General features: G+C 39.1%; 1 protein-coding gene across 1 annotated transcript in view; it reads left to right on the forward strand.

Moving 5' to 3' along the window:
• The window catches only part of LOC142661391 (uncharacterized), a 60,685-nt gene extending 43,879 nt beyond the window's left edge, over positions 1–16,806 (forward strand). Inside the window, exons 4-8 of the mRNA XM_075838773.1 lie at positions 7,320–7,456; positions 8,133–8,331; positions 9,064–9,201; positions 15,188–15,324; positions 15,934–16,806. Of these exons, the coding sequence (XP_075694888.1) occupies positions 7,320–7,456; positions 8,133–8,331; positions 9,064–9,201; positions 15,188–15,324; positions 15,934–16,170 (848 nt within the window). The 3' untranslated portion in view covers positions 16,171–16,806. The remainder of the gene's footprint in view (positions 1–7,319; positions 7,457–8,132; positions 8,332–9,063; positions 9,202–15,187; positions 15,325–15,933) is intronic.
• The last annotated feature ends 1,107 nt before the right edge of the window (positions 16,807–17,913 follow it).

The following is a 17,913-nucleotide window of genomic DNA, read 5'->3' on the forward strand; positions in this document are numbered from 1 at the left end:
CCACACTACAAAAATGTCGTCTATATAACGTAGGTATAACTGTAGGTATTTGGCATAGGGATTAGAAAGATTGTATATCATTTGTTCTTCAAAGTCCGCTAAAAATAAATTCGCAAAAGTCGGAGCTACGGGAGTACCCATCGCCGTTCCTGACTTTTGTCGATACCAGATGTCATCAAATTGAAAGGAATTGTGACTCAACACATACTGTAATGCCTCACATATGAAGTCAATAAACGCATGATCACTTTTAGTATACTGCAATTGACGTCTAACGGCCTGTACACCGGCATCCTGAGGGATACGGGTGTATAGGCTTTCGACGTCAATACTAGCCAATTTGAATCCTTTTTGCCAACCAAAGTCCATAATTATTGACAAGAAATCTTGTGTATCCTGTAAATAGGAAGGAATATTTTTTAATAATGGGCGCATAACCCAATCCAAATAGCGTGAAAGTGGCTCAGTAACTGATCCAATTCCCGCTATAATGGGGCGGCCCGGGGGAAATTCCATTGATTTATGTACCTTTGGGATGAAATACCAGTATGGTCTATTGGGAAATGGTATAATTAATTTCTCTCCGAATTTTTCAGAAAAGAAACCACCCTCAACCCCCTTTCTCAATAGTGATCTCAATAACCTTAGGTATAATGAAGTTGGTTCCTGTTTGAGGATTTCATAGACCGAATTGTCATCTAACTGACGATGGGCCTCCTGAATATAATATTCTTTGGACAGTAACACTATATTCCCTCCTTTATCTGCCGGTTTTAAAATAATATTATTATTAGAACTTAACCATTTCAATGCCTTTCTTTCCTCTACTGATAGATTAGGAATGGCTGAAGGATAGATGAGGCATTTTACATCACGTAAAACCTCTTTTTGAAATAAATCTAATTGTGAACCGGCAGGTAAAGGAGGGTTGAAGGTGGATGGTCTCCCACCCTGAAACTTCTCAATATTGTACGATTGTGATTCACAATCCACTTCTTCAATAGGGACATCCATTAAAATATGTAACATTTTTCTATCTTCAGCAGAAAAATTATCATTTAAACTAAAGCCAAGATTACCTACAGTAACTTTCCTTTCTCCAATAGGAGGCACCTTTTCAGAAACATGACCAGAAAAAACCCGATGCAAATTCATCTTACGTATTGATTTATAAAGATCTATTTCAAATTTAGTATAATCAAATTCAGAATTGATACAGTAGTTAAAGCCCTTTGAAAGCAGAGACAAACAATCTGGAGTCAAAATAAGATCGGACAGATTAATCACAGTTGTTATATTGGTAGAAACAGGTACATCCAAATCAGATATAGAAACTGCATTATTAGAAGAACAGTCTCTTACTGTCTCCAAGAGACCTGCTTTCGCTTGACTCCTGCATAATTGCCTCTTCTGCCTTTGACGACCCCTTCTGATGCTCCTCCTAAAGGGTTATTATTCCCCTCAATTACAGAACTGGTGGAAATGTCCATCAACGGACCATGCCTGGTCACCTCTTCTCCATAACTAGAATCCGATCCCGAATCAGTAGTCCAGTAATCAGTTGATTTATGCTGGATCCTTTGACGTCTAAATTTTCGTATCCTCCGATTACCCCAACTGAAGATATGACCGGTATCAAAATCACCTTTATCTCGGATGAATTTATCTTTTTTCCTTTCTTTTATTTCTGACTGGATAGGAATAACCTTCTTATCAACTTTCTTAATAAACATTTGGAATTGTGTTTCGGTTAATCTCGTTTTTAATTCCATTTTGGCTTTACCAAGTTGTTCCTTTATAGATGTATATTCTTTTTCAGTGCGGGTCAGTATTAACTCAGTTAAATTGAGTGAATGTTGTACATGCAGCTGTTTCCACTGTGCAGCAAATTCCATATCATCATGATATTGCGAAATTTCTTTATATATACGCAAGCCTCTAGGTGATCTATTACAGTCCTTGTAAGATTGTAAGGAGTTAACAGTCCAAAACAACTTGACTTCTTTTTCGGACAGAAACATAACCTTATTTTCAAGAGCTTTTGTGCCCATCACCTGCAACTCATCTTGGAGATTGCATTGTGCAAAAAACGCATCCACATCCATACGACCTGCGATCAGCGCTGCTGAATCCAAAGTAGCCAGAGGCTCCACATGATCCACTGGATTATTTTCCATGGCTGGTTCTATCGGCGTGCTCTAGCCCAAATACACTGGATACAATCAATGGGAAGAAGGAAAGAGGCTGGCACTACCAAAACCGCACAGTCGGAATAGGAGTTGAAATATGGCTTGCTTACTGTTGGATGATTGCAGGTAAATTGCCACGGAGTTGCTCTTCGAAAGAATAGCACAAAAAGCTGGATATATATGTAGAGGAATGATCGAGGCACTCACCGAAACTGGCAAAAAATTCGTTCTTTATTACAAAAGAGGATCTAGGTCAGGATGTGGAAATGCCTACGGCCGTTTCACGTGCTGGTACACGCTTTCTCAAGGCCCTAGCGTCACTTCCTTCACCTGCCTTTTTATACACAAATTAGTACACATTGTTACATAACAAAAAATTAAAAAAGACAGGGAAATGCACAGTATACTTTGATGGTTCATACAGCTGGTACATTCTAGTCTTAGAATATCAAAAATAAAGAACGAATTTTTTGCCAGTTTCGGTGAGTGCCTCGATCATTCCTCTACATATATATCCAGCTTTTTGTGCTATTCTTTCGAAGAGCAACTCCGTGGCAATTTACCTGCAATCATCCAACAGTAAGCAAGCCATATTTCAACTCCTATTCCGACTGTGCGGTTTTGGTAGTGCCAGCCTCTTTCCTTCTTCCCATTGATTGTATCCAGTGTATTTGGGCTAGAGCACGCCGATAGAACCAGCCATGGAAAATAATCCAGTGGATCATGTGGAGCCTCTGGCTACTTTGGATTCAGCAGCGCTGATCGCAGGTCGTATGGATGTGGATGCGTTTTTTGCACAATGCAATCTCCAAGATGAGTTGCAGGTGATGGGCACAAAAGCTCTTGAAAATAAGGTTATGTTTCTGTCCGAAAAAGAAGTCAAGTTGTTTTGGACTGTTAACTCCTTACAATCTTACAAGGACTGTAATAGATCACCTAGAGGCTTGCGTATATATAAAGAAATTTCGCAATATCATGATGATATGGAATTTGCTGCACAGTGGAAACAGCTGCATGTACAACATTCACTCAATTTAACTGAGTTAATACTGACCCGCACTGAAAAAGAATATACATCTATAAAGGAACAACTTGGTAAAGCCAAAATGGAATTAAAAACGAGATTAACCGAAACACAATTCCAAATGTTTATTAAGAAAGTTGATAAGAAGGTTATTCCTATCCAGTCGGAAATAAAAGAAAGGAAAAAAGATAAATTCATCCGAGATAAAGGTGATTTTGATACCGGTCATATCTTCAGTTGGGGTAATCGGAGGATACGAAAATTTAGACGTCAAAGGATCCAGCATAAATCAACTGATTACTGGACTACTGATTCGGGATCGGATTCTAGTTATGGAGAAGAGGTGACCAGGCATGGTCCGTTGATGGACATTTCCACCAGTTCTGTAATTGAGGGGAATAATAACCCTTTAGGAGGAGCATCAGAAGGGGTCGTCAAAGGCAGAAGAGGCAATTATGCAGGAGTCAAGCGAAAGCAGGTCTCTTGGAGACAGTAAGAGACTGTTCTTCTAATAATGCAGTTTCTATATCTGATTTGGATGTACCTGTTTCTACCAATGTAACAACTGTGATTAATCTGTCCGATCTTATTTTGACTCCAGATTGTTTGTCTCTGCTTTCAAAGGGCTTTAACTACTGTATCAATTCTGAATTTGATTATACTAAATTTGAAATAGATCTTTATAAATCAATACGTAAGATGAATTTGCATCGGGTTTTTTCTGGTCATGTTTCTGAAAAGGTGCCTCCTATTGGAGAAAGGAAAGTTACTGTAGGTAATCTTGGCTTTAGTTTAAATGATAATTTTTCTGCTGAAGATAGAAAAATGTTACATATTTTAATGGATGTCCCTATTGAAGAAGTGGATTGTGAATCACAATCGTACAATATTGAGAAGTTTCAGGGTGGGAGACCATCCACCTTCAACCCTCCTTTACCTGCCGGTTCACAATTAGATTTATTTCAAAAAGAGGTTTTACGTGATGTAAAATGCCTCATCTATCCTTCAGCCATTCCTAATCTATCAGTAGAGGAAAGAAAGGCATTGAAATGGTTAAGTTCTAATAATAATATTATTTTAAAACCGGCAGATAAAGGAGGGAATATAGTGTTACTGTCCAAAGAATATTATATTCAGGAGGCCCATCGTCAGTTAGATGACAATTCGGTCTATGAAATCCTCAAACAGGAACCAACTTCATTATACCTAAGGTTATTGAGATCACTATTGAGAAAGGGGGTTGAGGGTGGTTTCTTTTCTGAAAAATTCGGAGAGAAATTAATTATACCATTTCCCAATAGACCATACTGGTATTTCATCCCAAAGGTACATAAATCAATGGAATTTCCCCCGGGCCGCCCCATTATAGCGGGAATTGGATCAGTTACTGAGCCACTTTCACGCTATTTGGATTGGGTTATGCGCCCATTATTAAAAAATATTCCTTCCTATTTACAGGATACACAAGATTTCTTGTCAATAATTATGGACTTTGGTTGGCAAAAAGGATTCAAATTGGCTAGTATTGACGTCGAAAGCCTATACACCCGTATCCCTCAGGATGCCGGTGTACAGGCCGTTAGACGTCAATTGCAGTATACTAAAAGTGATCATGCGTTTATTGACTTCATATGTGAGGCATTACAGTATGTGTTGAGTCACAATTCCTTTCAATTTGATGACATCTGGTATCGACAAAAGTCAGGAACGGCGATGGGTACTCCCGTAGCTCCGACTTTTGCGAATTTATTTTTAGCGGACTTTGAAGAACAAATGATATACAATCTTTCTAATCCCTATGCCAAATACCTACAGTTATACCTACGTTATATAGACGACATTTTTGTAGTGTGGTCTGGTACCCAGCAGGAGTTTCTAGACTTTGTAAAATACCTGAATGCAAATTCGTCAAATATGAGTTTTACACATAAATTTGGTAATCAAGAAATTGAGTTTTTGGATGTATATGTAACAATAGAGGAGGGAGTAATTCAGACTAAAGGTTATCGAAAACCAACAGCCACTAATACATTGTTGCGGTATGATAGTTATCACCCTAGACATATAACTAAATCTTTACCTTATGCTCAATTTTTACGTCTAAGACGAATTAATAGTAGTGACTTGACATTTTATAAACAGGCAGATGAGATGAGTCAAAAGTTGGAAGCAAGAGGTTATCCGGTACAATTGGTAAAAGATGCTTTAAATAGAGCTAGTGAAATTAAACAAACATCGTTATTCCATCATAAAAAACATAGTCGAAAAACTCCTATGAAAAAAGATCAGAGATTTGTTCTATCCTTCGGTTATAGCCCAATGAGTGATGTTATCCGAACAAGTATTCGAAACAATTGGCACCTAATTGAGAATGATCCATTACTTATGGAAGTAGCAATTAGGAAACCAATTGTATCCTTTCGTAGATGTAAAAATTTAAAAGATATTTTAGTCAGGGGACGTTTTTCCCAAAAAGAGAAGTGCAAAGAGAATTGGTTGACAGCTAATAGTCCAAAGGGTAACCACAGATGTGGTCAATGCAATTATTGCAATTCCATAATACGTACAAGGAACCTGAATTTAGGGGGCATTACGTTTGAAATTAATGGATTAATAACCTGTAGGACTCAATATGTTGTTTATGCAGTAATTTGCGATTGTGGTAGATTTTATATAGGAAAAACTATACGACCTATGTATGTAAGATTTCGTGAACATATAAGATCACTAAATACATGTGAGGGATGCCCTAGGTTGATACAACATATGCAGGAGAAACATGAAAATAACGCTCGATGTATGCGATTTGTGGGTATTGTTCACATTCAGCCATTGGTGTTAGGAGGAGACAGACACAAATCTTTGCTGCAGAGAGAGGCAGAGATTATTTCTCTGACAGGTGCACTAGGACCGCTCGGTCTCAATGATCGGAATGATCTGAGTTCGTTTTTAACATGAACCTATTTGTTTTTAGAGTATTTGGTATTGTAATTTTGATATTCTAAGACTAGAATGTACCAGCTGTATGAACCATCAAAGTATACTGTGCATTTCCCTGTCTTTTTTAATTTTTTGTTATGTAACAATGTGTACTAATTTGTGTATAAAAAGGCAGGTGAAGGAAGTGACGCTAGGGCCTTGAGAAAGCGTGTACCAGCACGTGAAACGGCCGTAGGCATTTCCACATCTTGACCTAGATCCTCTTTTGTAATAAAGAACAAATTTTTTTCCAGTTTCGGTGAGTGCCTCGATCATTCCTCTACATATATATAGAAGGCTCAATAGTCTGGCAAGGAAGAAGTGCAAGGGCCAGGCTTATATAGGAAGCCAAAATAGGGAGAACAATCATGTAGTCAAGACAAGGTATCTCAAGAGGCAAGAATCAAGAGGACCTAGACATTAGATTCAGCTGTTGAGCTGTCTAGCATCACCAGTAGCTCAATGAGAAGTGCTACTGTCTGTCCAATACTGACATTATACTGCTTAGTACTTTCCTGATAGAATATGGAAAACTGTTAATGATACTAATACCATGTCGTTTCCAAATTCTGTCCTGATTAATTTTATAATATATCTTTATAGCAGTCAGAACTTCTTGTTTCTGATACAGCTTTAAATCATGTCCATAACCTGCAGCCACCACTAGGGGTAGCATGGGAACTCATTGCATACTGTTTTATTATTGAGTTCAATGCAGGGGATTTGGAGCTCTGTGTCAGAAAAAACTGAGCTCTGACCGCTATAAAGATATATTAAAAACTAGCGAGCACAGAGTTTTGGACTAAAAATAAAAAAGACAAAATAGTGAACTATGCTAGACATTCACATTTCGGTTGGATCTCTTTTCTCTGCTTCTTTCATCCTGACTTCTGGGATTATTTGCCTACTGATTCTGATTTCCTGATTTCTTATACTGCCCGGTACTCCGCTCTGGATGACCTGTTCATTTGCTGTAGTCTTCTCTTTTCTTGATTCTCCTTTCTTCCGAAATTTGAAATATATATACTCAGCTAACTAAAACGATTACAAATTTGGATAACTTTTAATCTTGCTGGATGAAATGTTAGATTGTTCGTTTAAACTTATTATCTATATTTCTGTTGTAGCAAAACAAGCAACATTCTGCCTGGACATATACAAAGAGCTTGCTGGCAATAGTGATGAAATACCAGTGGTCATCAGCTGCACAATAGGTCAAGACAATTACCTTCTGTGTGTAGAAAATGATTCAGTTATTCTTAAGGTAAGATCCAAACTCAAATAAATATCTATTACACAAACTATCACTCCTGAGATGTCTGTTTTTGTAAAGACTTCCCCATGAAATATCAATTCTGGAACATATTTTCTCATAAATCTGCAATGTGCCATTCCTCTGTTATACCTCTTGGAAATGTATGAATAGATTGGCAACTGTGTGTTACCCTTCCCCTTTGTCAATAGGGTGTGAAAGAGTCTTCATCAGACAAACACTTTAACTTCCAAAGAATTTAACAAAGGGGTTTTCCCACCTTAGTTACAGATCGGTGGAGGTCATTACCGATCCCTAGAATGAAGAGACTGCTGCCCATTTGGCATGAGAACATCTCTCTATATTCCTAAAATTCATTACATTTATCTTAAAGGGGAATACTGATTTATTCAAGTAAATGTTATTCCTTGTATATTGAGAAGGTGTCAAATATTCCAATTTACTTTCTGTATCAGTTCTTCATGGTTTTAAAATGAGCGGAGCACCTGTGTGTCCATCACATGACCAGAACACATTTTTATCCCTTGAGAGTAAACAATGACAGTTCCTTTTGACAGAGATTTTAAGTTAAAGTATAGACTCAGTCCAGAGGATATCAATAACTGACATTTTTGTTCGCATCATTTGACCACAGATCATGACTAATGTAACTTAATTTTATTAACAGGAAAGTGAGGTGCCATTCACAATCCCATCAGAGAAAAGTGAATTTATCTTCTACCAAAGAGATTCTTTTAATCAATTCACATCTTTTGAGTCATCATTGAACAGAGGATTTTGCCTTGCATGGAGTTTAGAAGACCAGAATCTGATGCTAAAGCCCTGTCCTACAGATGAATTTGATGAAACGACCTTATTTTTCTTGGGTAAAAAATTACTTTGTGTTTCTTATGAAATAGCATGTTATAAAAGTCACCTTGACATATCCTAATTGTTATTCATTTGAAGCTCTTGGTTAGAAATGATCAGACTTCACTCTTCCAAATAATACTCATCTGAGCCTCCGTGGCTTAAATCTTAGCAGGTGATTTCCATTGTAATTTTAATTATTTTCGGATTTAACCTTAAATGGGTTTTCTCATAAACACATGTATCCACAGAATAGGAGATACATGTATGACTGCTGGGATCAGGAGAACGTGAGATCGGAAACCCCCCCCCCCCAAAGTTCTTCATGAGAATGGAGCGCTGGTGCGCATGCTCAACCAGCACTCCATTCATTTCTATGGAGCTGACAGCGATCCTGGAAGTCCCATAGAAATGAATGAAGCGCTGGCCGAGCATGCGCACCAGTGGTCCAGTCTTATGGAGCACTTTGGGGGACTTTCGGTCCCCTGTTCTCCTGTTCGCAGTGTGTCCCAGCGGACCAAGCCCATCGATCACACATGCATCCCCTTTTCTGTATTTTGTGGGAAAAAAACGTAACCTTAATTTTATTGTTCTTTGTTTTTGCTTAATCTAAATAGGTCCAAAGTTCTCTCCGGCAAATTGTACAATATATCTTTATAGGGGTTAGAACAACATTATCATGATACAGAACTCAAAATGCTTTGTTTCTATACTATTTCTAATCAAGTTTTTTTTTTTTACAATTTCAGATTCTATCGCAGATTTATATTTTGTGCTAAAACATAAGGAAAAAATATTATATAATATTCTGAATGTCCATGAGAACTTACTCATTGCCCAGCCAGAAAAGTTCACTGCTATTTTTGGGTCCAATGAAGATGCTGGAGGTAGACCAATATATTTTTTTTTTGTTTGAACCTTGATATGTTATGAATAATGTCCACTTTTTTTTTTGAAATATATGAAATAGATTTACTACTTTCAGACAAATTTATTATACTGAAACCAGCTATTAATAGAGCGCAATGAAAATCCGTATAATGTCATGGTTTGTTGGGATCTGGTCTTCCAGCCATTATCTATCACCTGCTAGGATCTATAAACCAATGTTGCAGTCTTGATTATTGTGACCCGGAAGCTTTAGGGCTTATTCACACGAATGGGTGTCAAATCGGCCGTGAAAAACTGCCTTTTTTTCCCTGCCGGTTTACACCTGTGCGGGACCTGATTTCACAGATCCCTCATACACTTGAGTCTATTGAGGGATCTATTAAAAAAACAACCATGTGAATAGCCTCATAGAAGTACATTCATTTTAATGCAGCCGTTTGATGGCCATTAAAAAAAAACCTGATTATCCAGTTTGTGTGAATAAGCCCTTATAGTAGCTTCTTAAACTGATACCTACCCATGGATATAATTCAGGCAGGGCAACAAGGGATTATTGAAATTCAAGGGGTGCAAAAAGGCGATATGGGGTTCAATAACGTAATACAGGAATATTGGGGGTTCAGCAATGTAATCCAGGAAGCTTGGGGGTGCAACATGGTATAACAGGAACCATAGTTGTGCAATAAGGTTAAAAATAAATTCTAAAATTGCATCAAGACCATATTGTACCGGTGAATTGAACAATATGTCTTTGTAGGAGTTGGGCAACATTATTCTGATACAGAACTCACAATGCCTAGTTTCTATACTATTTCTAATCAAGATTTTTGGGCAATTTTATAGAATTTTCTGGGGCACATATTTGGAGTGTGCTAAAACATGATGAAATATTTGAATATAATATTTGAAATTTCCATATGAACTTACTTGTTGCCGACACAGAAGAGTTAACTGCTGCTTTTGAGTCCAATGAAGATGCTGGAGGTAGACATTTGTAATACATTTAGTATTTTAATACAAATCTATTGTACTGAAATCAGATGTTAATACATCCCAATTGAAATCTGTATAACGTCCTGGATTGTTAGGATCTGGTCTGCAAGGCATTACCTATCACCTGCTAGGGTCTATCAACCAATTAAACACAGAAGAAAGAAAAGGAGAATACGAGCCTATACAATAAAATATAACTTTATTAACACTTACACGCAATGTATTTAAAACAGGTACAAAAAGGACTGGAGGACACTATTACAATTACAGTTGAAAAGGCACGTATTGGCAGACTGTGTAGTAGTACAAGTGAATAACATCAGAGACTTCAAAAATGTGACTATAGAGTATGGCCGATAATCATATAAACAGCTCTAGTTTTCCAATCATGGCTAAATGCCAGTAAAGCAAAACAGTGTGCAGGGAAAGAGCTAGTATGTTACAGAGTGAATAAGTCACAAAAATGATCAGAAAAAGCCAAAAAAGTTTTAGTACTCTATTACAAAAAGAGTCTCTTACCCATAAATAGCTGATAGTACAGTCTGGCAATCGTGCAATGTTGCAGTCTTGATGATTGTGACTTGGAAGCTCTCTAGTAGCTTCTTAAACTGATGCCTACCCATGGATATCCTTTCAGATTTTTGGGCACCTCCTTGTCAAAAACCACAGTGTTGTCTCATAGGGCTCCATATGTCTTATTAGCGTTTCATGCTTTATGGCAACTACTGACCTCTAAAGTGTGCCACTGCAAAAAGTTATTGGCAATAAGTATGGCTTCCTTGACACCACACAGGAACTTTGTACAGATTGCAGCCAAAAAACGGGCAGATCCGAAGAGAAATCAAGGGGGTGAATTTTGCTTCATTTGGTTATGCTCCTTTTCATTCCTTTAGCTTGTAAACTACACCATCAGCAGAAGTAGAAAGATATAAGTGGAACATAGAAATACCTGATACCATGGTCATTACCACGTTTTAGATCATGCAATAGAATAGAGTAATGAACAGACACAGTCACAGGCAGAATACTTGTATTATACTGTACATTAAAGGGTTGTCCACTACCTGACAACTGATGACCTATCCACCGGATAGGTCATTAGTATATCATACATATATCTATATATCATCGGTGCGGGTCCGACACCTGGACCCTGCACCGATCAGCTGCTCCGGTGGCCTGCGGGCACCGGATGTTATGGCACATTATGCAATGTACGGAGCCGGAAGCAGTTTGCTCCGTACATTGCACAGCAGACGTGCTGCCGAACTGCAGCTCTGCTTCTCTTCACTTGAATAGGAGCAGAGCTGCGGTACTGCTGCTCAGCCGCTATTCCATTACCAGAGCTATCTGCTTCCGGCATGGACGTCCAGTGCCCGGAGCCAGCTGTAGCGGCTTAATGGTGCGGGGTCTGGGTGTCGGACTTCCACAGACCATGTACTGATGACCTATCCGGTGGACATAGAAATTTTAGGGGTGCAAATGGGAAGTACTTGCCCGGCTCAGAGCTATGACATGGGCTTCGTACAGTAAGCAACGTCCGCTGATTCCATTGCCAGGACAGTCAAGTGCAGAACATGGCGCAGCAGGGAACCCTCCAGCAGGTGACATGGAGAGCTATGCTTAGAGTCGTCCAGTGTCAGGATGTTGTGTGTGTCACCACATAATACATCCTGACACTGGACTGCAACAGGACCCAGACTAAAGGCTCCCGGAAGTAAAGAGGAGCCTGGCAGTGTGGAAGGTAATTATTATCAAAATCAGACGTTATCTATTCGCTAAATTCAATAGAGGGTCTATAAAAACAATTGCCGCGGTGGTGTAGGGGGTATTGCCCCTATTGTTCCCCCCCTAAATCTGCCCCTGCTAGGAAATCAGATGGCTCTACCAATGGGCAGGCAGAGTATGTGCCCCAAGAGCAACTGGGAGAAACAGTAGGGGGGTCGCCGGGCCAGGCGCATGTACAGCTGAACTTAATGCTGAAGCAAGGAACAGTAACCTCCCTGCTTCAGCATTAGTTCAGAGCGGAGAAGCACAGGGAGCGCCTCCGCTCGCTGATGACCCCCCGAGCACAGCGATAATTAGAGCGCTGTGCCCGGGGAAGCGCTTGACGTCACTGTCCATATATGGGCAGTGACGTTCAGTGGCTCCTCTGACGCTATGGCAGGGGATTCCGCTCCAGGAGTAGCCAGTGACATTATTTATGGACAGTAACGTCAGGGCTACTCCTGGAGCGGAATCCCCATTGGAATCCCCTGCCATGGCAATGGGGATACCATTTCAGAAGTGCCACTGACGTCACTGTCCATATATGGACACTGTCAACACTCGCTGGCTTCCAATGTATATGGGGCACTCTTGTGACACTGTATATGGGGGGAACTCTGTAAGGCACTGCTAATGGAAGTGGTCTCTTGCAGGTAATTTGGACCTTCACACTCCCTGGCTGGCACTGTATAACTGGTCACTCTTTGGCAGGCATTGTGTGTAGGGTACTCTTTGCCAGGACTTTTTTTATTCACTCTCTGGCTGGCATTGTAAATGCGGGAACTTCCTGACAGTTACTGTTATTGGGAAAACTCTCTCATAGGCGTTGTGTAACCCGACTGGGCACAGGCAACAATGCCAACATAGAGTGACATGTAACATCACGCAGTGACTGCATAATACGACCACACTGTGACCTACCAGAGCGTGCCGAAATGTGCACTACATAAGGGCACCCTCTTGCAGGTCACAGTATAGTGCTATTATGCAGTCACTGTGTGATGATGTTATACACTACCGTTCAAAAGTTTAGGGTCACTTAGAAATTTCCTTATTTTTGAAAGAAAAGCACAGTTTTTTTCAATGAAGATAAAATTAAATTAATCAGAAATACACTTTATACATTGTTAATGTGCTAAATGACTATTCTAGCTGCAAACGTCTGGTTTTTAATGCAATATCTACATAGGTGTATAGAGGCCCATTTCCAGCAACCATCACTCCAGTGTTCTAATGTTCTAATGATATATTGTGTTTGCTAACTGTGTTAGAAGGCTAATGGATGATTAGAAAACACTTGAAAACCTTTGTGCAATTATGTTAGCACCGCTGTAAACAGTTTTGCTGTTTAGAGGAGCTATAAAACTGACCTTCCTTTGAGCTAGTTGAGAATCTGGAGCATTACATTTGTGGGTTCAATTAAACTCTCCAAATGGCTAGAAAAAGAGAGCTTTCATGTGAAACTCGACAGTCTATTCTTGTTCTTAGAAATGAAGGCTATTCCATGCGAGAAATTGCCAAGAAACCGAAGATTTCCTACAACGGTGTGTACTACTCCCTTCAGAGGACAGCACAAACAGGCTCTAACCAGAGTAGAAAGAGAAGTGGGAGGCCCCGCTGCACAACTGAGCAACAAGACAAGTACATTAGAGTCTCTAGTTTCAGAAATAGACGCCTCACAGAACCTCAACTGGCAGCTTCATTAAATAGTACCCTGCAAAACGTCAGTGTCAACGTCTACAGTGAAGAGGCGACTCCGGGATGCTGGCCTTCAGGGCAGAGTGGCAAAGAAAAAGCCATATCTGAGACTGGCTAATAAAAGGAAAAGATTAATATGGGCAAAAGCACACAGACATTGGACAGAGGAAGATTGGAAAAAAGTGTAATGGACAGACGAATCGAAGTTTGAGGTGTTTGTATCACACAGAAGAACATTTGTGAGACGCAGAACAACTGAAAAGATGCTGGAAGAGTGCCTGACGCCATCTGTCAAGCATGGTGGAGGTAATGTGATGGTCTGGGGTTGCTTTGGTGCTGGTAAAGTGGGAGATTTGTACAAGATAAAAGGGATTTTGAATAAGGAAGGCTATCACTCCATTTTGCAACGCCATGCCATACCCTGTGGACAGCGCTTGATTGGAGCCAATTTCATCCTACAACAGGACAATGACCCAAAGCACACCTCCAAATTATGCAAGAACTATTTAGGGAAGAAGCAGGCAGCTGGTATTCTATCTGTAATGGAGTGGCCAGTGCAGTCACCAGATCTCAACCCCATAGAGCTGTTGTGGGAGCAGCTTGACCGTATGGTACGCAAGAAGTGCCCATCAAGCCAATACAACTTGTGTGGGGAGGGGGGCTTCTGGAAGCATGGGGTGAAATTTCTCCTGATTACCTCAACAAATTAACAGCTAGAATGCCAAAGGTCTGCAATGCTGTAATTGCTGCAAATGGAGCATTCTTTGACGAAAGCAAAGTTTGAAGGAGAAAATTTATTATTTCAAATAAAAACCATTATTTCTAACCTTGTCAATGTCTTGACTATATTTTCTAGTCATTTTGCAACTAATTTGATAAATATAAGTGTGAGTTTTCATGGAAAACACAAAATTGTCTGGGTGACCCCAAACTTTTGAACAGTGGTGTATATATATATATATATATATATATATATACATACATCGTCATATTTATTGTAATCTGTTGAATAAAAAACGCATTCGGAATGATAAGTGAAAGATGGAAAAATAAACCGGTGGAAACTCTTTTTTTGCGATTGTATGCATTTTCCTCCTAAAAAACACTTTATACGTTTTCCCTGAAAATAATTACAAAAAAATCTACAGTTTGTCCTGCAAGAATCAAGACATCATACAGATTCATTGATGAAAAAAAAAAGTTATGTCCAACCAAATGTAGAGGGGCAAAGATTTTACTATTTTTTAAGGCCTAAATCAGCGACACCACTAAGGGATTAATATGCGCTATAGGAGCCCGAATTATGCGGCAACTATATTTACATGAAGCATAAATGAAATGTCTACAATAAAAGTTACACTTTGGGACTGTTAGAGGGTTGTTCTTTGTATTGTAGTCTGTTTTTACAATTATTCTTTTTAGTTGGATTTAGTTAAAAAGTAAAAACATTTCTTTATAGCATCTAATAAAAATGTACAATTTTTTTTTACATTATCCTCATCTAACTTTTTTTTATTTATATAGCGAAAGAAACAATGTTTTTTCTGAACATATACAATGAGGGTGCTGATCATAATAGTGGACTGCCAGTGACCATCAGCCACGAACTAGACGAATCAAATTACGTCCTGTGTGTAGAAAATGATTCAGTTATTTTTAAGGTAAGATCCAAACCCATATAATAAATAAAAGGGGTCTGGACAACTGGCGTCTGCGGTCCGCCAACTGAGTACCCCCACATTAAAGTGTAATGGAGGGTGTGTGTCTAGTAGTCTGAGTATGCCTCTGATGTCATCTATATATTTTTTCTACCTATGTTGCAAGAAAGCCAATAGAAGATAGATGGCATTTTATTTTCTTGGTAGCAGTAAAATAATTACGTTTCCAAATAGTCTTGATTACAAAAAGAAAATCTATGTCTACAGCAAATATGCAGACAGATGTGACTCTATGGTTATAGACTACAAACAAACCGTGTAGTCTGATCCTGCGGAAGCAAAGGAATTTGAGTAACACATGACTACAGAATGAAACTACACACAGCATTTCATTGTAGTTTGTAAACATTGAGAATCATAGTTTGCATAGGAGCTGTATACATAAAACGGTAGGATATTTTTAAGCAAGACGATTTGTAAAATGGTTGCAAAATTTTTTATAGACTTTAATTTTAAAAAATCTACAAGCTACCCAGATAAGTGAGTCTACAGTATTTATCTTTAGCAGCATAGACAGCGACATTAATTTACTAATCAACTTTTTATATACAGAAGACTCCAGTGCCTGTAGAAATACCTGAGAAAACCAGTGAATTCATCTTCTATATCAAAGAATTTTCTGTTGGAGATTCTTCTTACTATTTGGAGTCATCATTAAAGCCGGGATTTTGCCTTTCATGGAGTACCGAAGACCCTGAGAAAAAATTGATGCTAAAGCCTTATCCTCAAGATGGCAAAGATGAAACCCTAAGCTTTATCCTAAATGAGAAATCTAACCACACACCATAAGTCCAGAAGCTGCAGGATTCCATTTAAAAAAACCACAATAAAAACAAAGAGTACAATCAAAGATACAATACATTCAACATTAGAAAACATTCCCCCACCACAATCATCAGCCCCCCCCCCCCCCCCGGAACAAGTCCATAGAGAGTTCATAATAATCAGGATGATATGACCCTTGAACGGTCATCTGTCCAGATTAAAAAAAACTTTTATTGTTCCATAATATTCATGCAGGCAAAAGAAGCAACGTTTCGACCCCTTGTGTGGCTGGGTCTTTCTCAAGTGTAATAATACAGTGCAATATGTGGTATTTAAGTGTGCAGCAAGAAAACAAAACAACGGAATCCAGAGCACCTTCTTTATATCATTGTGGATCAGACATCACGTACAGGAGAAGTGAACATTTTGAAATGCACTGTCCAGCAATGCCCATCACATATTTCTTAACACCTTTAAGACAAAGCCAACTTAAAGCTTCAGGACGAAGAAAAGTTTTAGAAATCTGGCATGTGTTATTTCTTTGGGAATGGTTTTGCATATCCAAGTAATTCTGACAGTATTCTTTACATATTGTAATTTCTTTTGATGACAAGTTTAAGTAAATATTGTTTACATTTATTTATTAAAAAACAAAAAATATGATGAATAATTTATAAAAACAAATGTTTCTTTTCTAATTTTAAACTTAATATGGAACATATACACTATATTAACAAAAGTATTGGGATACCTACACCTTACACCTACAGGATATTTTATGACATCTCATAGGCATTAATATGGTGTTGGTCCCCCTTTGTGGCTAAAAACAGTTTCCACTCTTCTGGGAAGGATTTCTAAAAGATTTTGGAGTGTGTCTGTGGTAATTTTTGCCCATTCATCCAGAAGGGCATTTGTGAGGTCAGACACTGAAGTTGGATGAGAGGACCTGGCTCACAATCTCAGTTCTAGTTCATTGCAAAGGTGTTCAGTGAGGGTTGACGTCAGGGCTCTGTGCGGCCAGTCACGTTCTTCCACACCAAACTCACCCAACCATGTCTTTATGGACCTTGCTTTGTACACTGGGGCACAGTCATGCTGGAACAGAAAAGGGCCTTCCCCAAACTGTTCCCACAAAGTTGGAAGCTACAATTGTCCAAAATGTTTTAGTCTCTTGAAGCATTAAGATTTCCCTTCACTGGAACTAAGGGGCCTAGGCCAACCCCTGAAAATCAACCGCGTAGCATTATCCCTCCCCTACCAAACTTTACAGTTGGCACAATGCAGTCAGGCAGGTAACTTTCTCCTGGCATGTGCCAAACCCAGACTCATCCATCAGACGGCCAGATAGAGAAGGGTGATTCATCACTCCACAGAACACGTTTCCACTGCTCCAGAGTCCAGTGGCGGCGGCTTTACACCACTCCATCTGACGCTTGGCATTGTGCTCGGTGATGTGAGGCTGGCATGCAGCTACTCGATCATGGAAACCCAAGCCATGAAGCAACCGGGGCAAAGTTTTTGTGCGGATGTTAATGCTAGAGGAGGGTTTTAACTCTGCAGTTGTTGAGTCAGCAGAGCGTTGGCGACTTTTATGCACTATGCGCTGCAGCACTTGGCAACCCTGCTCTATAACTTTACCTGGTCTGCCACTTTATAGCTGAGTTGCAGGGGTTCCTAAATGTTTCCACTTTGTAATAATATCGCTCACAGTTGATTGTGGAATATCCAGGAGGGAAGAAATTTAATTAACTAACTTGTTACATC

The sequence above is a fragment of the Rhinoderma darwinii genome, chromosome 10 (genome assembly GCF_050947455.1).
Source record: "Rhinoderma darwinii isolate aRhiDar2 chromosome 10, aRhiDar2.hap1, whole genome shotgun sequence".
NCBI lineage: Eukaryota > Metazoa > Chordata > Amphibia > Anura > Rhinodermatidae > Rhinoderma > Rhinoderma darwinii.